The 23,494-nt window shown below is 37.8% G+C and overlaps 1 protein-coding gene across 3 annotated transcripts in view; it reads left to right on the top strand.

Annotated features, from left to right (window-relative positions):
* The window catches only part of DYNC2H1 (dynein cytoplasmic 2 heavy chain 1), a 192,917-nt gene that overhangs the window by 45,358 nt on the left and 124,065 nt on the right, over nt 1–23,494 (top strand). For all 3 annotated transcript variants that reach the window (XM_064441295.1, XM_064441296.1, XM_064441297.1), the window contains exons 44-58: nt 1,070–1,221; nt 1,747–1,891; nt 3,172–3,274; nt 4,780–4,947; nt 5,081–5,205; nt 6,343–6,591; nt 11,408–11,516; nt 12,523–12,636; nt 13,453–13,595; nt 15,559–15,640; nt 16,944–17,098; nt 18,809–18,946; nt 21,390–21,503; nt 22,778–22,938; nt 23,102–23,225. In XM_064441295.1, the coding sequence (XP_064297365.1) occupies nt 1,070–1,221; nt 1,747–1,891; nt 3,172–3,274; nt 4,780–4,947; nt 5,081–5,205; nt 6,343–6,591; nt 11,408–11,516; nt 12,523–12,636; nt 13,453–13,595; nt 15,559–15,640; nt 16,944–17,098; nt 18,809–18,946; nt 21,390–21,503; nt 22,778–22,938; nt 23,102–23,225 (2,082 nt within the window). The remainder of the gene's footprint in view (nt 1–1,069; nt 1,222–1,746; nt 1,892–3,171; nt 3,275–4,779; nt 4,948–5,080; nt 5,206–6,342; nt 6,592–11,407; nt 11,517–12,522; nt 12,637–13,452; nt 13,596–15,558; nt 15,641–16,943; nt 17,099–18,808; nt 18,947–21,389; nt 21,504–22,777; nt 22,939–23,101; nt 23,226–23,494) is intronic.

The following is a 23,494-nucleotide window of genomic DNA, read 5'->3' as shown; positions in this document are numbered from 1 at the left end:
GGACCTGGGGGTGTTGGTTGACAGCTGGCTGAACATGAGCCAGCAGCGTGCTCAGGTGGCCAAGAAGGCCAACAGCATCCTGGCTTCTATCAGCAGGAATAGTGGAATAGTGTGGCCAGAAGGACTAGGGAAATGATTGTGCCTCTGTACTGGGCACTGGTGAGGCTGCACCTCAAATACTGTGTTTAGTTTTGGGCCCCTCAGTACAAGAAGGACACTGAGGTGCTGGAGCGTGTCCAAAGAAGGGCAATGAAACTGGTAAAGGGTCTGGAGAGTAGGTCTTATGAGGAGTGGATGAAGATTGTTTAGCCTGGAGAAGAGGAGGCTGAGGGGAGACCTTACCACTCTCTACAACTCCCCAAGAGGAGGTGGTAGTGAGGTGGGTGTTGGTCTCTTCTCCCAGGTAACGAATGATAAGACTAGAGGAAATGGCCTCACAATGCACCAGGGGAGGTTTAGACTGGATATTAGGAAAAATTTCTTCACCGAAAGGGTTGTCAAGCATTGGAACAGGCTGCTCAGGGAGGTGGTTGAGTCACCATCCCTGGAGGTATTTAAAAGATATGTAGATATGGTGCTCGGGGACGTGGTTTAGTGGTGGACTTGGCAGTGCTGGGTTTACGGTTGGACTTGATGATCCTAGAGGTCTTTTCCAACGTTAATGATTTTATGATTCATTGTATGATATAATCTACCTGGTCTCCACTAAGGCCATTGATGCTGTCTCCCAAAAGATCCTCACAGAAAAGCTGTTGATGTATGGGCTGGATAAGCAGATAGTGAGGTGGGTTGAAAACTGGCTCAACAGCCAGGCCCAGAGGGTGGTGATCAGTGGCATAAAGTCTAGTTGGAGGCCAGTACCTGTTCGACATTTTCATGAATTATCTGGACAATGGGGCAGAATGTACCCTCAGCAAGTTTGCAGCTGACACCAAACTGAGAGGATTAGTACACCTCTGGCGATTAAGAGAACAGTAATAACGGAATACTTCTCGCTATGTTTTTTTAATTTTTGGGTAAGATACTCTGTTGGCTTTCTTTTAATACAATATTTGTTTAATTATTAAAGGTTCTTACGTATCACGGATTTTATGATGAAAATCTGGAATGGGTTGGTTTAGAAAACATCCAGATTGTGGCTTCCATGTCTGCTGGAGGAACATTAGGAAAACATAAACTTACCTCCAGATTTACTTCTATTGTTCGTCTCTGTGCAATTGAGTAAGTATTTGGAAATTAGTTTGACTTTCAGAACTCACATTCAGCCTCTGTAGCTGAATTTAGTCGTTATGAAGATGTGGCTGTTCCAGTCTTTCATCTTTTCTAACAGTTTGGGATCTTCAGATTTGGTGCTGTTTGGTGGCTCTTGGCACTGGAAACCAGCTGAGGAGCAAGCTGTAGCTAGCTGTTGATAGCGAAGTGTTTGAAATATGTTTCCTATTGGGAGATTTTGCTTTCAGTAAACTGCTTTCTGCAGCTTTACATTAAGGTGCTATTTGATTACAGAATTAGATAAATTGAAAAGAAGTTCGTTTTTAAGTTTGAACACATTTACAGATGTATGTAGAAAATTTCTGAGTGTGGCCTATTGCAATAAAACAATTTTACTTAGCTGCTAGATGGAGATGCTATTCATTGAAATTTCTCAGTAATTGTGTACATAACTTTGAATCATTTTAATAAAGAAAATTAACAGTGATAACAATGAATTCATAATGATTACTTTTTTCTTTTTTTCCTTTGTAGCTATCCAGAAAGAGACCAACTGCAAGCAATTTATAGTGCCTACTTGGAACCTGTATTACAGAAAACCCTAAAGAATCACCCTGTTTGGGGTTCTTTACCAAAAATACATCAGCTAGCAGGATCTATGGTTCAAGTATATGAACAGGTATGGAAATTTAATCTCTTTTTTCAAGGAGATGGAGATTTCACAATTTTTTTTTGAAAAAGAATTAGCTTTTGTTATTAACAAGAAAATAAAAAGGGTTGTCAGTGATAAAATCTAAGTTTATATCTTTTTCATCATGTTGATATAAATTTTAAAGCTACTTATTTGCAGAGAATCCTAGGTACTAGAGGGAAACTGAGTAAGTATGTAGTAAGTGCTCTTGCTTCCCCACAGATTTATTGTATGATTTTTGGCAAGCGTCTTAACCCATCTATACTTTCAGTTCCTGATATATAAAAGGTTGATAGTAGTGTTTTCCTACTTACGTATGAGGAGACAGTGTACTTTAAAGATTCTTACGTGCTCAAATGTTATGGATGCTATTATGAATAGAGAAGAGACATATGAGAGTGGAGTCCCTTACACACATCAAGGACTATCTATTAAAATTTTATACAGTTAAAAATAGATGCTTAGACACTCAAGTTCTTTTTATCCTCCCACTTAACATTTTTTGGACCTCTACCTAGCAAAGCACTTAAGTACTTGCTCTTCTTAATCATATATATAGCTTTACTGGGGTAGACACTGTGGGGATGTGTTTCCTGTATGTTCCAAGAATGTATGCTTGTCTCCATCTAGACAGAACCATGATACAAAACCGATCTTTATGACTGGAATGCAGGTATAGTCACTGGCTAGCATGCATCAGTTAGCAGGAGTTTCATATGATATGATCAATGTATTCTAAGAAATCTGAGTTTAAATCTCATCACACAAGGACCAAATAACTGATGAAGGGAGTTATTCTTTGAATTAAAGATAGTGTTGTAAATTCAAATATCCTTTTTGTGATAAGAGTTATTATTTCTCTAAGTCTTTTGTAGTGACTAAATGTTACTGATATAGGTAGCTCTTTATTACACTTTTGTATTTCCTTTGCATTTTTTATTTGATACAGCTTTAAAAAATGTATTTTGTCTAATAATAATACACTAACAGTCCTAGGTGACAGATGCTGTTGTTGATTGCATCAAAAATGGTACAGAAGAAAGGTTCTAATTATGAGAAAATCTTTTGTGCTCAGAAAACGAGACTTAAACAAATCATCTCTGTGCTTTAAAAAAAACCCCGAATGAGTGCATTAATAAACTATCTAAATATATAGTACTAATAGAAAGCTAATGTAACTGGTATTTTAGAAAAATATAAAGCTATACTTCGAAATGCTTTGCAGTTTAAAACATCACTTCCCCTTCCCCACCCTGTTCTGTTTTTAGGTACGAGCAAAATTCACAGTTGATGATCACAGTCATTACCTGTTTACACCATGTATTCTTACTCAGTGGGTTCTTGGTTTATTCAGATATGATTTAACAGGTGGTAAGTCCTTTATTTGTTTTTAATTTATAAAGTAGTTCTAAAATGGCCTAAATTATTATTGATGTCAGCCTTTGTGTTGACTTCACGTGCAAATGATTCACCTATGGTGCTCTTTCTGAACCGTGAGCTCTCTGTAACTCAGTAGAGGGGAAAAAAATGCCTAGCAGTTCATTCCATAACGTATAGTAAACAAGTTTAAAACACTCAATGATATTTTAAAATATGCGTGTGAGCTATTTAAAGATTAAGGGAAATTAGTAGGTTGTGATTGCGTTCTCTACCATGGGAACTTGAAGTGTAGTCCCTACTGCCCACCATTTTTTTCCTTTTTTTGGAGGGGTTTGGGCTGGGGTTCTTTTGAGCGTATGTCTTGTTTTCTGGATTCCCAGAGGCTTGCCTCTCACAATTCTCTTTTTATATCTGCTTGTATAAACCTGGTGAGGTGACTGGGGAACTACAACTGAAACAACATAATCTATGACCTAATAGGCAAAAGAAGAATGGAACCATGTTTATACATGTGAAAGATCTAGAAAATTATCTTATCTGTATAAAAGTTTACAAATATCTATTTAAAAGCTTAAATATTCCCCCAATTTGCTAATGCATGATAATTAGAGTCTAGTCTCAAAGTTCTTCTTTCCTTAACTTTGGAAATATATAAATTTGGAAAGGCATTCAATTTTGTGTGCTTTTTGAAATAAACAGTATAGGCTTCTTCCCAATATCATCTTTGCCTTTGATTGCTATTATTACTAGATCAAGAGCAATTACTCCTTATTGTATTTTAGCTCTTATATTAATTAAAGGGTTACATAAAGGGTTGCTTAAAGAGGATAAAAGTGATAAGAATGTTATGCTCATATTCCATTTATTTTCTGGGATCGTCAGAAGGTATAAATGTAGCTTGAATGAGGTCAGAGAAACGACACTGACAGTCAATGAATGGGTAATCTCAGCCTGTTTAAGGACTCCATTCTATTTGAAGGTGACATGACCATATGCTTTTTCAGTTGTGAGCAATATGGCATGTCATTTACTCATCTCACCTTCCTTCTGACTTTTTTGAAGAATATTGAAGCTTAGTATTCTCCAGTGGCATTTTATGATACAGACTGTTTTGGTATGTTTTAGTGTTTATCAGCCTTTCTCTTCCCCTTTAAAACAGCCTTCTGGCTTCTTTTGTTTTCATTGCCTGGAATTTTGTCTTTTGATTTTTCTTTGTGTGCCAAACCTTATTAATTTTCATTAGAATGCTGGCATTAAACTGGAGAACTTGTTTTAATAGAATATGTTTCATTTTATCTTATAATGATCCATAAAGATACTATTAAAAAGCACTTCATAATGTTTACTTTTTCTCTTATTTCTTCCTTACTGATGCGCTCCTACTGGTATGTAATTTCACTTACTCGTTTTCATTCTTGTATTTTGAAATGGAAAATTTGAGAAATGTAAAATTTATTATAAATATATAAAGTTAAATGTCTCCTTAAATTTTGTAGGCTCATCGATACAAACTGTAGACTATGTATTGGAAATTGTTGCTTACGAAGCATGTCGTTTGTTCCGTGACAAAATTGTTGCCATGAAGGAACTCCACGTATTTGATAATATTTTGATGAAAGTGTTTCAAGGTGACTGGGGCTCAGATGTTCTGGACAATATGGCAGGTAAACAATTTGAGGCATACATCACAAATATGAAATACTTGTTTAGGAACTGCCTAATCAAATCAGTCTGATCAAGCCACATAGCAAGTCACTGAGTACCCAAACTTTCAAATGTTTCCTTATACTTTCACAGATATCTTCTATGTAACTTGGGGAGCTTGTCAAGAGGCATTCGTGACACCAGGACAGGCACTACCACCACATGGGAGGCCACTTGGCAGACTAAACTCAACAGATCTGAAAGATATTATTCAAAAGGTAAGACAAAGTTAAAGAATATACAGAGCAAGGATTCACAATAATTATTCTGTTTTTTACAGGAAGTAACATGTGAACACCAGGTTTAGGGTGGGATCTGCTACTTGTTTGAGGAATCATCTTTTGCATTTGGTCAATTGAGGGAAGGTCTGTGATGCTGTGTGGCAGGCAGGAGGAAGTATGTTGGAGCAAGGCTATTTTAACAAAAGGGCATCAGTAACGTTTGCTGGTGATTTACAACAGTTTGATGAACAACATTTTGAGAAACATTGATGTGTGTATATGTTAGTGTATTGTTTGAGTACTAAAGTGTTTTATTAAATGTTTACTTTCTGAATTCGTAATTTGCTATGTAATTTTTATTTGAAGAAATACAAATTGTTAGGAGATTTGGCACACTTTTAGAAAGTAAAGTACAAAAAATGAGCTTAGTAAGGAAATGCAAACATGTTAACTCTGCTAGGCTGACTGATTTGCAGGATGAGAGCTTCTGAGGTCATCCCCCCCTATTAGTAGTGTTTGATGGACTGTTCTTGTAGATGGGAAACTACTCCTTCTCCTTAATTGCAAACTTCTGACCAACGGACTATATGAGAAATGATGAAGTTGAATAGCCTCGGTAATTAGAGAGTTTGGGTTTTTTTTCTGACTACGCAATTACATTGGGCTTCAAAGAGGAGGTTTTATTAAGTATAACAAGGCCAGAATTTAATCTTACGGTTGGTTATCATGTGTGTTTTGCTAGGAAATTCCATAATCTGCAATTATGCAGCAATTAGCTGCCTAAAACACTCTTCTAAGTTACGCCAATATTAATTAATCTGTAGCCAGAGGTACAGCTCAGACTTTGTTCTGGTCCATTATTTAATTTTCAGTTATAGATTTCTGTTCCAATATATCAAAGACTTCCAGGGTATCCTGGTGCTGGGGTAATATGATCTGTTCATAACTGGTAAAGGGTATACAAGGTATTTAAACTCTGTCACATAAATAATTTATTTGTAATGAATCCCAACATGGTCTCCTTAAGCTTTCAAGTCCTTCTTTTCTAAGCTTTTAAATGTTGGATGCTTTCGTATCTTACTGCTTTTATTTATTATTAATGAATGCATTTCTTTTTTTTTCCTTTTTTAATAGGGTATTATTCATTATGGGCAAGACAAAAAAGAGGTAGAGATTTTACTGTTCCAAGAAGTCCTCAGTTATATGTCTAAAGTGGACAGAGTACTAAGTTTCCCTGGAGGATCACTTCTTTTAGCAGGACGGAGTGGTGTAGGTCGTCGGACAGTTACCTCTTTAGTTAGTCACATGCATGGAGCTGTTCTGATTACTCCCAAAATTTCCAGAGGCTATGAGCTGAAGCAGTTCAGAAATGATCTTAAATATGTAAGTCACTCGGTGTCTTCCATTTTGTAGTGTTGTAGGTGTGTATTTAAAAAAAACATGGGAAGTTTGAAAGACATAAAAGTTTTGTGCAAAGAGATATTTTAAGAAAAGCAAAATGTCAGTGGTCTAACTGAAAAAAGTAGATTTTTGGAAGTTCTCAGTGTTTAGATGTGCATACTGTTTTTTATAGTAATTACAGAATCACAGAATCACCGAATGGTAGGGGTTGGAAGGGACCTCTGGAGATCATCTTGTCTAATCCCCTGCTTGAGCAGGCACACCTAGAGCAGGGGGCACAGGAATGCGTCCAGGTGGATTTTGAATGTCTCCAGGGAAGGAGATTCCACAACCTCTCCAGGCAGCCTGTTCCCCTGCTCTGGCACCCTCACAGGAAAGAAGTGTTTTCTCAAGTTTAGGTTGAACTTCCTGTGTTCCAACTTGTGCCCATTACCCCTTTTCCTGTCACTGGGCACTAATGAAAAAAGCCTAGTCCCATCATCCTGACATCCATCCTTTAGATATTTATAGGTATTGATTAAATGCCCCTCAGTCTTCTATTGTCCAGGCTAAACAAACACAAGTCTCTCAGCCTTTCCTCAGAAGGGAAGATGCTCCAGTCCCCTGATCATCTTGGTATCTCTCCGCTGGACTTGCTCAAGCAGTTCCCTGTCTTTCTTGAACTGGGGGGCCCAGAACTGGACACAGTACTCCAGATGTGGTCTCACTAGGTCAGAGTAGAGGGGGAGAATAACCTCTCTTGATCTGCTGGCCACACTCCTTTTTAATGCACCCAGGACACCGTTGGCCTTCTTGGCCACAAGGTCACAGTGCTGGCTCAGGGTCACCTTGCTGTCCACCAGCACTTCAAGGATCTTCAAAACAGAGCCACTGTCCAGTAGTTCAGCCCCCAACCTGTACTGGTGCCTGGGGTTGTTCCTCCCCAGGTGCAGGAGCTTACACTTGCTCTTGTTCAATTTCATCAGGTTCCCCTTGGCCCAGCTATCCAGCCTGTCCAGGTCTCGCTGGATGGCAGCACTGCCTTCTGGCGTATCAGCCACTCTTCCCAGCTTGGTGTCATCGTCAAACTTGCTGAGGTTACACTGTATCCCTTCATCCACGTCATTGATGAATATGTTGAACAGGACTGGACCCAGCACAGACTCTGCCCTGTTGATCACGACCCTCTAAGTTCTGTTGTTGAGCCAGTTATCAATCCACCTCACTCTCCACTCATCCAACCCACACTTCCTTAGCTTGCCTGTGAGGATGCTATGGGAGACAGTGTCGAATGCCTTACTGAACTCGAGATAGACAACATCCACTGCTCTCCCTTCATCGAGCCAGCCAGTCACACCATCGTAGTAGGCTATCAGGTTGGTCAAGCATGATCTCCCCTTGGTGAATCCATGTTGATTGCTTCTGATAACCTTCTTGTCCTCTACATGCCTGGACATGACCTCCAGGATGAACTGCTCTATCACCTTTCTGGGGATGGAGGTGAGGCTGACTGGCCTACAGTTCCCCAGGTCCTCCTTCTTGCCCTTTTTGAAGACTGGAGTGACATTTGCTTGTCCTCCAGTCCCCGGGCACCTCTCCTGTCCTCCACGACCTTTCAAAGATGATGGAGAGTGGCTCTGCAAGAATATCCACCAGCTCTGTCAGCACTTGTGGATGCATCCCATCGGGGCCCATGGATTTGCAAGGATCCAGTTTGCAGAAGTGATCTCTGACCCAGTCTTCCTTTGTCCTAATTTGTCCTCTCTTCTCTGCGGTCTGAGATGCCTGAGGGCCAGCCTTAGCAGTAAAGACCAAAGCAAAGGCGGCATTCAGTAACTGCGCCTTCTCTGCATCCTGTGTTACCAGGGCCCCTTCCTTGTTCAGCAGTGGGTCCACTGTATCCCCAGTCTTCCTTTTACTGCTGATGTATTTGAAGAAGCCCTTCTTGTTATCTTTGACATGCCTTGCCAGATTTAATTCCACGTGGGCCTTGGTCTTCCTCGTCGCATCTCTGCACACCCTGACATCATTCCTATATTCCTCCCAAGCGGCCATTCCCGTTTTCTACATACTGTGAACCTCCTTCTTTCATTTGAGTTTCTCTATAAGCTTTTTGCTCATCCATGCGGGTCTCCTGGCTCCTCTGCCTGACTTATTCCTCCTGGGGGTGCACCCATCTTGAGCTCGGAGGAAGCGGTCCTTGAATACTGTCCATCTCTCTTGCACTCCCCTGCCTTCCAGAGCCCTAGCCCATGGGATTCCTCCAAGCAGGTCTTTGAAGAGGCCAAAGCTGGCCCTCTTGAAGTCCAAGGTTGTAACCTGACTCGTAGCCCTGCTTCTACCACACACTATCCTGAACTCAACCATCTCATGGTCACTGCAGCCAAAGCTACCCCCAACTCTCACATCCTCAACCAGCCCTTCCTTGTTCATTACAATAAGGTCATGCAGCACATCTCGCCTCGCTGGTTCCTCCACCACTTGTATCAAAAAGTTGTCCTCGTAGCTTGGCAGGAACCTTCTGGATCGTGTATGGCTTGATGTGTTGCTTTTCCAGCAAGTATCAGAGTGGTTGAAGTCCCCCATGAGGACCAGGGCCTGCAATTGTGAAGCTACTTCCAGCTGTCTGTAGAAGGCTTCATCAGCTTCCTATTCTTGATCAGCTGGCCTGCAGCAAACGCCCACAACAGTGTCACCCATATTTGGCTGTCCCTTAATTTTTACTTACAAGCTCTCAACTTGTTTTCCTTCCACCCCAAGGCAGAGCTCGATGCATTCCAGTTGCTCCCTCACATAAAGAGCAACTCCCCCACCTTGCCTTGCTGGTCTGTCTTTCCTGAAAAGCCTGTGGCCATCCATGACCACGTTCCAGTCCTGTGAGCCACCCGATCATGTCTCTGCAATTGCAGTCAGATCATGGCCCTGCAACTGCACACAGGCCTCTGGTTCCTCCTTATTATTCCCCATGCTCTGTGCGTTGGTGTACAGGCATTTCAGAAAGGTGCTTGTGCACACAGCTTTCCCCGGAGGGGTGCACGAGGACCCACGATAGCCATGCAAACCCTGGAGGTGGTTTGTCTCCTGGTTGCCATTGCATGAGTCTGCTACGGCACCTTAATCACTGCTCAGGTTGTCCTGTTTTATTCCCCCATTGTGTGTGGTGGCATTAGCATTACCGGTTTGTCCCCCTCCCCCCAAGTTCCTCAGTTTAAAGCCCTCCTCACCAAGTTTGCCAGCCTGCTGCCAAAGATTCTCTTGCCCATTCCAGACGGGGGAATCCATCCCTCCCTAGCAGCTTATGGTTGTTAAAGAACATCCCGTTGTCGTAAAAGCCAAAACCCTCATGGTGACACCAGCCATGTAGCCAGGAGTTGATTTGTATTATTTGCCTATTTCTAGTCGCCCATTTTTCTCCAGCAGTTAGTATGGAGGAGAAGGTAACTTGGGCACCAATATTTTTCACTAGCTTTCCAAAAGCTTTATAGTCTTGCTTAGTTCTGCCCAGACTCTGGCTTGCAGCATCATTTATGCCCACCTGGAAGCGTAGCAGAGTATAGTAATCAGTGTTTTGACAAGCTGTGGCACCCTCTCAGTGATGTCTCAGATCTTGGCTCCCGCAAGACAGCAAACCTCTCGTGACTCCCTGTCAGGTCGGCAAATGGGTGCCTCAGTGCCTTTTAACAGGGAGTCACCCGCTACGACCACTCATCTCTTCTTTTTGTGGTATCTACTCTGATCTGCTGGTACAGTTGCATCTTGTGGACCTTGCTTGTGGGTGTTTGCAGTAGCCAAAGCTACAAATCTGTTGTTGGTGGTGATACTGGGAGGTGGGGGCTGAGGCAGAGCCCTGCTTTTGTGAGTCACCAGGGTCGAAGGTGCCTCCTTCTTCTCAGTGTTGTCTGCTACAGGAGTGTGGTTCTGGGGCCACATATCTATCTCTGCATCAGTTCTACTAATATTAATATTACTCAGCCTTCTAACTGCCTCCTGCAACTCAGCCACCTGGTGCAGCAGATCATCAACCTGTGCACACCTTGTGCAGGTACTTACCTTCTCACCAGGCGAGGGGTTGGGGCACATGTTGCAACCTACCATCTGTACTGAAACCTCCAGCGCCGTCTGGGTGGATACATCAGACCTCTCTGGGGCTTTTGCCATGATAACACTGGTATTAGCTCTACAGCGAGTACTCACCATCCTGGTAGAGACCTAGAAAATTACCTGAAACTCTACTTTTTTGAATACCAGATCTGTTTTTATGAGTGTTGTGGACTTCATAAATTCTAATTTTGAATTTTTGAAAGGTTTTTTTCATTTATGTATTTTAATATTTTGTATATCTTTTCATATTCTCTGTCTACTATGGTCTGCTAGTTAATAGGATAGTAGCTGAATCAAGTACAATTTTAGTGATTGATGAATATGTACATATTATTTAAAAATAAATGCAAACCTTTAATCAGGAGTTTCCCATTACCTTCAGCAACTCTAAAGAAAATTCTAGAGCTAAGCCCACAAAAAAGAGCAATACAACGCTGTAACAGAATCATATCTGGAACATAAATATACTCTGTGAAAGGGTCTGTTTTAATTATTTTTTCATTCTTTCATGCACCAAGCTGTACATCTAGGTAGAGTGTTCTTTATAGTTGATATCCCATATAACTGAATCACCTAGTAAACTTTTTAAAATATATAACAGTTTAGATGTTGTGGAGAAAATATGTATGTACTATATAATCAAGGAAAGATTATCATTGTCTTATGAACAATACATATATTCCATATACTGAGATTTAAATGTCTTCCCTGCTTCTAGGTGTTGGAGCTTGCGGGCATTGAAGCACAGCAGGTGGTGTTGCTGCTCGAAGACTATCAGTTTGTTCATTCCACATTCCTTGAGATGATCAACAGTTTACTGTCTTCAGGTGAGACAAGTCCAAAAAGATTATGGTACCACTTTTACCACGCAGAGTTAGCTCAATGAGGAAGAATTAGATTATGTTTTCAAACTTTATGTCCATACCAGAACTGTTAGTTAGCTTCTTTGGCTAGAGTACTTGGACCTGAGAAACTGACCTGAAGTTCACTTAATTATCCTTTTACCTACCCTACAGTGTGGGTGCTTTCAGTTCCTCAAATTGCAAGTTAAGTAACTTACAACAAAGGAGTTCTTTATAAAAGTGTAACAGCAAAATAATAATGCATTCTACTCTACAGCTTCCCTTTTCTAATAAAATTCAAAACTGGGAGGTGCCCCAATGTTTTACTAGACTGTATAGACCAAGTCCTTTACTTGAATGAGCACCAGCAAAGCCCATTTTTCTGAGGCAATGAGATGAAAAATAATAATAACAAATTAAAAAAGTGACTTTATTTTGTTATCTAGTGTTGTCCCTTAATCAGAATGATAATTGAAGGACTGAGCCTAACTTAGTGTTTTTTAGAACTGCAGTAGTTTAAGAGCTGATTGATAAGACCACCAGATTTTCCTGTCTCTCAGGTGCAAACCCAAGTCTCCTTACAGTATCAGATTCTTATCATCCAGTGTTAAACCTCTATGTCTGAGGGCCTAGATAACTACTCTCTTTCGTTTTTCTGTTTTCTGGTGTACGACAAAGTCTGGTTTAATTTTTTTTATATGCAGTATTGGATCACTGTGTTTGGGTAAATTTGAATGAGTTTTTGCAGTATATTTCAGTAATATAAACAAAGTAGGCTGATTAAGTTAAATGGAATGACTATAATTTGGTTTGTTGTTTTCATAATATCATGAAAAGAATGATGAAATACATGGATGATACTCACAAGAGTATGGAGGTGAATACTGCCATACTCAAATTCTCTATACAGAGAATTCAAGGGAATCCTTCAAAGGAATTTGAAGAATTGTAATGTATTTGATCTGACATTTTAAATTCATTCTTCAAATAGGAGAAATTCCTGGGCTATATAAAATAGAAGAATTAGAACCATTGCTATCTCCTCTGAAGGATCAAGCTTCACAAGATGGATTTACAGGACCGATTTTCAACTATTTCACATACCGTACGTGGCCAAAATTATAAGTTATAATTTATTGCAAGGTTACAAATGTGGTATAATAATGGACAAATAATTTCTAATATGGTCCTTTTTTTGTTTACATTTTTAACTTTCATTTAGTTATTGAAAACCAGGCAGGAATAATGATTAGAGTGTGATATTTGAGGGCACACAACCCTCATCTTAAAATTCTTCTATCTGCAGTTTTGCATCCATGAATGTTCTACAAAGCTGTTATGAAATCTGCTGTTGAAAGTAGAAAGAAGAAAGCTTTTTTTTCCCCATTGTTTTCTGGTTTGTTTAGCTTATATATCTTACAACAGAGTTTTCTTCTATTTGTTAAAAATACCTACAAATTTCTTTGGATTCTGAGTAATCATAAGCAAGTTTACAGATAGGTGTCTTAATTATTTGTGTTTCTTCCTTAGACCAACAAGAAGATTAAATAGTTTACAAATAAACAGAAGAATGTATCTGAAGGAATACAGATATTGGCAGTGATACTCAAGGGCCTGGGAACTACTTCTAATTGGTTCTATTGATCTATGTTGATGGGAATGAGAACTGGTGGTATCCATTTAAATACTGTCAGGTCTTCTACTTTAAAAAAATACACTGTAATATACATAGTGAGAATCCACTATATTAAATTTATTTAAGTTCTGTCTATAAACATTCCTGCCCTAGTGTGATGTGGTATAATAGTTTTTTTTTTCAGAAGTTACCTTGTGATCAGTATTCGAAGGACAGTGCAATAAATCTACCATCATGTAGTCAGATTGTTATCTACTAAACATTTAATATGTTGCATTTTCTTAGGGATCCAACAAAATCTGCATGTTGTCTTGATCATGGATTCTACCAATTTAAATTTCACAATAAACTGTGAAAGTAATCCAGCACTGTACAAGAAATGTCAGGTTCTGTGGATGGAAACCTGGTCAGATGACAGTATGAAAAAGGTAAATTGCATTAATTGAAAACTGTGACTTGTTCAAATGAGTATTTCCAAAAATAACTTTGGTAAATATGATCAAAATATTGAAAGTTGTGAAGGAATAATTGTCACTGTGCTTATTTAATCCATTTGTGCAGTCCTACAAAGACAGAAAATTCTGCAGAACAGTTAATTGTTATTTTACCAGTGACCTTATGTTTTGTTCTTTCTGTGAGCTGACTTGAACAAAATCCTGCGTACTATGACTCTGATCAAATACAACTAGACTGCAAGCAAAATGTTAGTCTACTATGGTGATGATATCTGCTGTTACTGGTATGCCTGACAGCTAGTTTAAAAACAAGTTTGCTATGTGTATATGAGCTGCTATAGCCCTAAGGTTGCACTGTAAACCTTACATTATTCTTGAATCTTTAAGTGTTTTTCTTGATGGAACGGAGTCAGTGTGTTCTTTTTAGGATCAAAATCTACTTACTTCAGGATGTTCACAGTGTAAGTTTGAGAAAGATATATATTACTTCTATATTTTAAGGAATTGCCAAATCTCTTACCCTGCTAGGGGCAAGGCTACCACAGCTTCATGGCCCCAACTTGACCTGGTAGTGAAGCTGAGCATGTGTTCCCAGTAGGCACACACACAAACACATGTATATACATGTGATTGGCCACACAAAACAATGCAAGCGAAACCCTCAGCACAAAAAAACCCAGCACCATTGGCATCGTCCTGTTCCCTTCTCTGAGTGATCACAATGAAGGTCCATTAGTGGGAAATAGGTGCAAGTGCCTAATGTGGATCCCTCTACTAGCTGGACATACACACGCAACCCCTCTGGTAGGTGCCTCTGGATCTCCCAGCCTACCCAGTTGCTGGTGTCTGGATGTACAAGCTTCTGAAGCCACAGCCCCACTGCAGCTGCTGGTACAGACTGCCTCACTGTGTACACACATGCACACACGTAGAGTGGATCCTTCCAGTAACTGGGCTTAGACGTCCAGCCCATCCAGTAGCTGGCCTTGGATCTAGGATCTCCCCATTGTGTCCTGTGCAGGCACATATGCATACATGTAAACACACACAGACACAGACACATGCAGCTGGGTCGTATTTGACTGCCAGACGCCATAGTCTCTCAGGCAGTTGGCCTTGACCTTCTAGTCCCTCTGTCACCCAACTGCAGCAGGTGCCTCACCAACCCATAGTAAGTCTCATGCAATCTGAAATGCTCTTCCACTGCATCCCATAATGTGTCCCAAGCCTCCTATGCAGTAGCCCCCTCAGCCTAGTCTGTAAGGTACTCTGGCCTCTCCCATTGACTCATTATGATGGGTTTCACACCTGGACCGGGGAGTTGGTCACTCTTCTGGGAGAGCCATGGGAGCAGCTGGCATAGAGTGTCCATTTCTGCCTGGGTTATTGGGGCTCCTCAACTTGCCATTGTGCCTCAGTTTCATGACAGGTTGTACTGAAAGTTCTTTTTGGCAAAAATGTTTGGACCAGCTCTGTCCACAGTTAAAAAAAAGTGCTTTTCAGAGAGCATTTTCACTTGCACTTCAGTAGGGCTTTTTTTTCTTTAAAGTTGAATCATCATTTAGTTGTATGCCAGAACTTTTGAATATACTCTGTTTATTTTTAGCATTGTACTTAAGACTGTCTGATTTCCTGTTGAGTTTTGTATCTTTTTACATCTTTGGCATTTGTATTACTGTAAGAGTCCTCTGAGGCTTAGTTGCTCTTTCTTACAGCCAGCAAAATCTCCTCTGCTTGAGACAACAGTTACAGGAAAAGGCAGACTTGATCCCTTTAATGCTGTAAATATTCTGTAAATACCTTATTCTGAATAATGCTGTCATAGTCAGTCTTTTCAAAAGAAAAACTAGATTAAAGTTGGGTTTTTTTTTTTCAATTTTAGCTCAAATTTTTGTTGGTTATAATTTGTGTACAAAAATCATGTTCATTTTTCTAGATCCCTGAAATGCTACTGTATGATTCAAATCAACAAGAAGAGAATGGAAAAGCACATAAGGAACATAAGAAAAAGCATTCAGGTAATATTTAGTGGACCCATTAGTTATTATTAGTTATTATTAAACATTTACTCAGTCCTCTGTTGGGTACTTTAGGTATGTTTTTGGCAGCATATTCATAGAATTCAGTACTGTTCATGTGGCAGGCATTTTGTGGAAGGGAACATTAGTCTGGAACATATATCCTGGCTCATCAAACGCAGTCTCTTCTGTAACAAGCAATCACTGTGTATATTCAATTTTATAAACTGATTAAGCTGCATCTTGTTTTGTTTCATTCTATGTCTTCCTTCTGTATGGATGTTATTTCACAACCTCAAAATTTGATGTTTTGAGAGTTTTTCTACTTTCCAGTCTATGTGTTTTCATTATTCTCGTCCTAGACCTGTTCGTTTTACTTTAATAATTCTTTATCTCAGATAACTTTAATTTCTTGTAAGGCTGCTTTTTCAGTATATTTTGTTTTTATAATAAAACTTCAAATTTAACCATTTTAAAAATAACGTCAAACATAATCTTGGAGACCAGTGCCAGCACTCATTTGCATAATACTAATTTTAGGCACTCGTTATAAAGCATTAGTCTAAGTAACACTTAGAAGTCATGGAGCCAACAGAGTATGAAATGATAAGTGGTTCTCTTGGGGTTTCTTGTTTTGTATTGCTTTTTAATAGGCATTCTGGCTCATCAGAATGATGGCTAAACTTAGGATTTAGTGTTCTTGCTACCATCCATCTTTATCCTAGGTCATGGTACTGAATCTATACCTCAGTACTTATTAAAGGCGTTCATTTATATGGAGATATATTTTAGCAATTTTTTCTTTTGCAGGGTAATACAATTTATTTTAAAGTATCTTTGGGCTTCTTTTGAGAAACTGTTTAACAAACGGAATGACCTAGAATGTTCAGGAAAACCTTTTAGTCTACCTATCATCAGAGGCAAAGGAGAAGATGAAAGCACTTGGACTTCCTTTCCAAAAAAACTCCATGTATTTTCAAATTCAATTTCTGTGGAAATGAAGTTGCATTTATGATTAGTCTTCAGTAATCTGCAATTGATTTTGTCTGCTTTTCCAAACATCAATGGAATATTTTACAGCTTTAAAACAATTTCAGTATATTACTTTCTGAGCGATACGTATTTCAACTGCAATTACATGTTGTTTCCCTGAGAGTACTTTGAAAAAAGTGTATTCTTTGTGATATTTTGAATGTCCTTAATTCATATCTCAAAAACAATAATCTGTTGCTTGCTCTTAGTTATTTTAATGTGAGATAAGAATGAGTGTATTATTAACTGTGTAACAAATTATGTTGTACAGGTGATTCTGATTTTCTGAAGTCATTTCTGGCAATCCATGAATCATGTAAAATGTATGGAACAACACCTAGCAGGTATATGACGTTCCTTCATATATACAGTACCATCAATAACAGTAAAAGAAGAGAGCTGATAAAAAGGCAAAACCACTTGCAGGTATGTATTTAAAACATTTTAAACATACAGCTTTTCAAAATGCTCTCACATTTGGACATGTCTTGTGTATTAATGGGCTGTAGCTACTATCGTGGTTGTGTGGGTTGTGCTCTGTTGGCATATGCTCATGCTGTGGTTTCAGAAGAGGAAGAGCATGGATCTTAATGCACATCTCTGTTCAAATGCCTCAAAGACTGAAGAGTGGTTTCTTGGTTTTTGTTAAAATTTTTCCTCAAGAATGTATCAGACTGGGTATGTTTTCTTGGAAGAGTAAAAAATACTTGAAAGCTCTTTAAGTTTTCTCACCCATATGTGTTGGAATTGTGTTGAAAACAAACCCATCATCTTTCCATCAATTTAAGTCCTGCCTGTGCTTGTATAAATTTTCCCCATGGAGCTCCGTATCCCATCCCTTTCTTTATATCTCTACAGCAACTTTCTATTTTGTGTGATTCTTGCATCCTCCTAGTACAAGTCATCTTTAACCTCATGGTGCTCTTGTGTAGCTTTGGCCAAGGTTCCCTTTGTTGTGATTTTCTCTCATTTTGTATTTTGGAATTGATTTTGAATTAATTTCCCACACATCAAACCTTTACACAGTTCTAGACCAAATGCAGTTCATCCCACAGATGTCGCTTTATCCCTGTTCTGTATGCATAACATGCTTATTTTTGAAACCCATTTGTTATCTTTCCAGTCATACTTCCTTTGCTCCCCACTCCCCCCATTATATTTCTGGAAAGATCTGTATGATCCTTTAGGACATGTAACTTTTGTCTTTACCCTTCTCCCTTCCCTTTCAGCTCCTTTTCTCAGTGACCCTTACTGCTATTCTGAAATCAGACTTGCAAAGCTATATTTCTTCTTAAAGCATCTGTCAAAACCAAATTACTTCCTTGCCTTGTATTCTACACTGTTTTTATTCCACCTGCCAATATTTTTACATCACTGTAATAAGCTATTCAAGAAGTTTTACATTTGTAATGATAGTAATTGCTTTTTTATTTATTTAGAAGGTAGCTGTGGTTTGTTTGTGAAAAACATTAATTTACTTGTTAAATGCTCTGGTTAAATAAAAGTAATCATTTACATGAAAATGAGAGATGTGTATCCTAAATGAAAACATCTTCCAGGTAATATTTTTTTCAAATGTGTCTTGAAATGATCCTATTATCTGATTACCATGGAGTAAATAATTTAGAAAGTTTAAATAAAGGAAATAGTTAAGCATAACTGAGGCTTTGTTTTATGTACATCTATGTTCTTTAGAGAATGTACAAATATGTAGAAATAGGATGATCTAGTTTGTTTCAATTTGTTTAATTTTTGTAGATTTGCTTTTATAGAAGATAGAATTATATGGAATCGATATCAGTTAATTGAAATGCTCTTGAATTGATGAGAAAAAGATTATGTACTAGTTGCTTTTCCATTAAAAGTTTGTTATTCGGGGAATTTGTTTTCAGCTTTTTGATGTAGTGATAGATCTCACAGTGACACGTCTGGAAGTTTCAAATCTAATTTTTGGGTTAAATAATACTCAGAAAATATAAATAATATTGAGAGAATGTGAAAAAAAATTTTAAAATTAAGAATATTACTCTACATTATTCTTAGCTTGTACATACTATTTGTAATTTTGTAACCAGCCTTCATTTAAACCTGTTAAAAATTCATTCCTAAATAACTGCTTCTTATAAACTTTTATAGGCAGGTGTTTCAAAGCTGAATGAAGCTAAAGCCCTGGTAGATGAACTGAACAGAAAAGCTGGAGAACAAAGTATTTTACTCAAAACGAAGCAGGATGAGGCTGATGCTGCCCTTCAAGAAATTACAGTATCTATGCAGGTGCTGTATACGATCACATCAGAAGTGAATTTAAAAAATATTTTTTTCTATTTTTGGTCTCCATAACTGCCTGTGCTTTGTATTCTTTTCAAGGGTTACAAAACCTGATGCTTTTACAAGAATTTGCCTAGTGGAATGCATGAGCCCTGAGGCTTGAATAAACTTACAACAGGACAGAGGATTATATAATTTAAATCATATTTGAACTGATTGAGTAGGAAGGGATCAGTGCAAGTTTTGCACCTGAATAGTATTTACTGCTGTAGTTTAGTCTGAAAGTTTTCCTAGAATTTCATAAATCCAAACTGATCCATTTCATAATGTTTATTACAGGTAGGAACTTTCAACAAAATATTGACAAGTAGCACTATTTTAAGTTACAAATACCAGGAATTAAATTTGTGGACTATTAGAAAGTATCTATTTTGGGAGCTCCAGTCCTCTGAACTTAACCTCAGAGAAAGCTAAATAATACCTCTGTGTTCATTGCTCCTCAAATTTATATTCTTCAGCTCAGACGTAGACCACCTGGTTTTTTAGGAGATAATTTTCTTTAGTAGAGTATTCTCAGTTAAGTAAAATAATTGTGCAGAAAATTGACCCTTACATTGATACTTCCAGGAATCATAAATGTAGGATAAACCATAATGAATCTGTTATCACTGCACTGTTTGTTTTCACTGGTTTAGTCTGATTGGTCTGAAGCTAACTTAAATAATGAAGCTCAATGACAAAGGTATTCTCTGTATGCAGTAAAGTAGATGCCTGCTCTTCCATACTATTTGGTTTACAGTGCTTTAAAGGTGCATTACTTCCTGTTTTTATAAGTCTACTTCTGTTGGAAATTTTTAATACTTTTAGCCTCTCTCTGCCTACTGTATGTGAATTTGAAAAATTATGATTGGCTTGGTATGTTCACTGCTGGCCTCAAAGAATTTGTTACGCCATTTGCCCTGATTTCTGTTTTAAATCTGTGTCTGCTGTTGTCCAGTAGAGTTTCAGGTTGTGTGGGGAGCACATATTACATTGCAGGACAAAATACAAGAATAGGCAAAAAGCAATGTAACATGATGGGCCCACTGGCATCAGGAAAATTGCAGTAGAATTCTGATTATTTAGATTAACATAAAGTATAGGTGCCCTCTAACATTTTAATGTGACTTCAAATGTTCTAGTTTATGTAAGAGAGAGGGCTGTAATACATACAGGCTCTTTTAATCTTCTTTCAGAGCAAGGCTTTTGACCTACAACTGAATTTTAAGGTTTTCTTATTCAGAGCTATCATTCAGTACATGTACATTTGCATGAAATGTCTAAGCTAGTTTTGTGTAGTTAATGTTTTATGTATTTGAATGTAGCCTGCAGTTACATGCTGGTCTATAGCTTGGGTTAAGTGGTCAGAAAGATGATTATTAATCTCAAGGTTTTGTCTGGTTATATACATCTGTTACATTCTGATACAAGTTCAACTCAGCTCAACAACTGTTGGTTATAATAATGTGTTATATACTGGAAAATGTATAAAAACATAAACTCTGGGCTTTGCTGTCTTGTATCTTTTAGGTGAACTGAGCCTAGAATATCAGTGTTTTATTTTATGCATTTATTGTCAGTGATTTGTTTTGTAACTGGTACTGGTAGTCCTGGGGTATTGGTTTTCTTTTTTGTTACCTTCAGGGTATGTAAGGCCCTTTTTATTATAGCCTTATATATTTGGTATTTATTGTTGTACTGAGGTGCTTAGGAGTCTTGGAGATGGCTAATAGCTACTGTCTGCTGTATGGTAGACACAGTAGAAATCCAGGGGAAAAAAATAAAGAAAGATGTAAACCCAAACAGCTTACAACAGATGTGTAGGACATAAGACAGGTATCCTTACAGACAGGTGGGTGCAAATTTACAGGTAAATAATGTATTAGTATTTTTAGGCTAATAGGCTGTAGTTCCAACACAACTGATGCTTTTATGATCACTATGGAAAAGGAGAGTTTTACTGGTGTCCCGAAAGAAATAGAAATGTGAGCAGCTACAAAGACAATGGCAGGAAGATATTACTTGCAAATGTAGTAAGAATGTTACAGAGGCTGTCACTCTTATCCTTTTAGAGGAGGACTGACATCTTTATAAGGAATGAAAAATCAGAGGCAAGGAGAAAAAAAGACATAATGAGCCTCAAAAATAGAGATACAGATCTTGTATCTGGAAGAAGACACAGAAAAAGCAGAAGTTGGTTATTCTGTATAATTTAATTACATAAATACAAGCTTAAGCCCAATGCTTATGTATTTTTTGAATCAACCTGTGTAGTATCAAATAGTCTCAGATACTTCATTATAATTGATATTGTACAAATTGTATTATAATAAAGACTAAAAGAAATAAGAGACCTAAAGGAATAAAATCTGTGTAAGTTTGAAAACTAAAGTTATTCTTTTTTTTAAAGAGTGCTAGTGAGCAAAAAACAGAAATGGAAAAAATAAAACACCGGATAGCAGAAGAGGCTGCAGAAATAGAAGAAAGAAAAAGAAAAATTGAAGATGAACTAAAAGAGGTTCAGGTAAGAGCTGATAAGGAAAAGTAATATTTTGCAGTCTGATTTTATTTGACTTGCTCCAGTCCTGCCATCCAAAATGGTTCTGCAAAATTTATCCCTGCTTTTCTTAAATTTTGCTTTACATTACTTTGATATTAAAACTTTATTCATTACAAAACAGTATTCCATCTGCCAGTTTTAAATTGTTGTTTTGGATTTAGTGCTCTATTAGATCTTAATTCCAGAAATAATTTTCAGGCCAAACGTTTCCTCCAGTTGCTCTTCCTGTGCCAGCTGGGTTCTGCAGATTTTATGCAATGTTTTTCAATTACTGATATCTTCTATAGACCACCTATATTACTCCGCCTTGGTCAAGCTGATAATATCTTAGGGCTTGGTACTATCAGCTGAATGGAAATAGTTTAATGAGAGATAATTTCCAGTAATTACTAGATTCTGAAAATTATGTATCCTAATGGCACTTTGGCAAACTGCTTGTTCAAGAGACCTTACAGCCATTAAGCGTCATTTTTTTTTGGGAGGTATGTGTGTTCAGTAATTGCTTTTAGTCTATATTTTTCATCCCATCCATTTTAAAATTGTACTAAAGAGTAAGGGAAAAGTACAGCAACTTAATTTTTTTCCTTTTAAATATCATAGGTGCCAAGGAATCACATCCTTGTATTGAAAGTGACATAGAACTATAGGATTAGGGTAAATCCCTTTCTGTGGTCTTTGATAAATATGAAGGATGTGCAAGGTGTGCACAGCCTTTAATTATAATCTTTAACTTTCTTCTGTTTTCTTATAATTCTCTTGCTTTGTTGACAAGGGCAAAGGCTGTCTGGATTTGTTTAACTACTGAAAAAATAAAGCTTTTGTGACCTCTACATGTCTATGTACCTGTCTATGTATCTCTACAAAGGTATCCTCAGGCATGCCTATAAATAGTAATTAGCGTCATTAAAACATACCTGTATCACAATGAACTTTTAAGCAATGAAAGAGCAAACAAACATGATTGATACTAATATCTATATAATGTTTATGAATTAAAGCGCTGAATGAAAAGTGAGGGAATGTCAAGATTATAATATGCTGTTTTAGATGGAAATATGTTTTGTCACTTAATAAACATGGCATTTTTTAATAACTTGTGCAAATGAATATGCATCAATGGCAGTTGGTTAGGTAATAAAATATGTACAAATAACAAGAAATTGTGTGCACAAACGAAATGGCAAATGTTCAGTTTCTTGTATCCTCATCTATTTTTCCATGTGTTTTTATGTTTTAAGCCACTGGTTAATGAAGCTAAACTAGCAGTTGGAAATATAAAGCCAGAGTCTTTGTCAGAAATCCGGTCCCTACGGATGCCTCCTGACATAATCAGAGACATACTAGAAGGAGTTTTACGGCTTATGGGGATTTTTGATACATCATGGGTGAGCATGAAGAGGTAAGGATTTCATTTAAGCTTTAAACTTCAGCAGTAATTTACAATATGAAATAGTTTCTATTATATTCAGGAATAATGTGTGTGCAGAATTCTTTGGTTTCATAGGGAAATAACCTCTTTACCATTTGCTGCTTCTTTACTAGTTATTAAATTCTTTTTACAGTTTCTTGGCCAAAAGAGGCGTGAGGGAGGACATAGCAACCTTTGATGCCCGTAATATTCCAAAAGAAATACGAGAGAGTGTTGAAGAACTTCTTTCTAAAAACAGAACATCTTTCGATCCAAAGGTAATTCCTGAGTGCATTACATAAAATGAAAAAGACAAAAAAAGAGACATGATTGTCTGATTTGCCAACATAATTTTTAGAATGAACTTAAATTTGAGTAAATTTGAGTAAAAGTGATGGATTCTGCTTACAGAATTCATCAGTATAAAGAGATAAAAGTGTAGCAGAGAATGCTGTGTTGCATACTGCCTCTAATGGTGAGAATTTTGTTGGTGACTGAGGAGTGGGGATGAGAACTCATTCTGGTGTCAAGTTGTCAAAGATTTTTG

Source organism: Phalacrocorax carbo, chromosome 1 (assembly GCF_963921805.1).
Source record: "Phalacrocorax carbo chromosome 1, bPhaCar2.1, whole genome shotgun sequence".
In the NCBI taxonomy this organism is placed as follows: domain Eukaryota; kingdom Metazoa; phylum Chordata; class Aves; order Suliformes; family Phalacrocoracidae; genus Phalacrocorax; species Phalacrocorax carbo.
The sequence above is the reverse complement of the archived record's forward strand: the minus strand, read 5'-3'. Positions and strand labels throughout refer to the sequence as shown.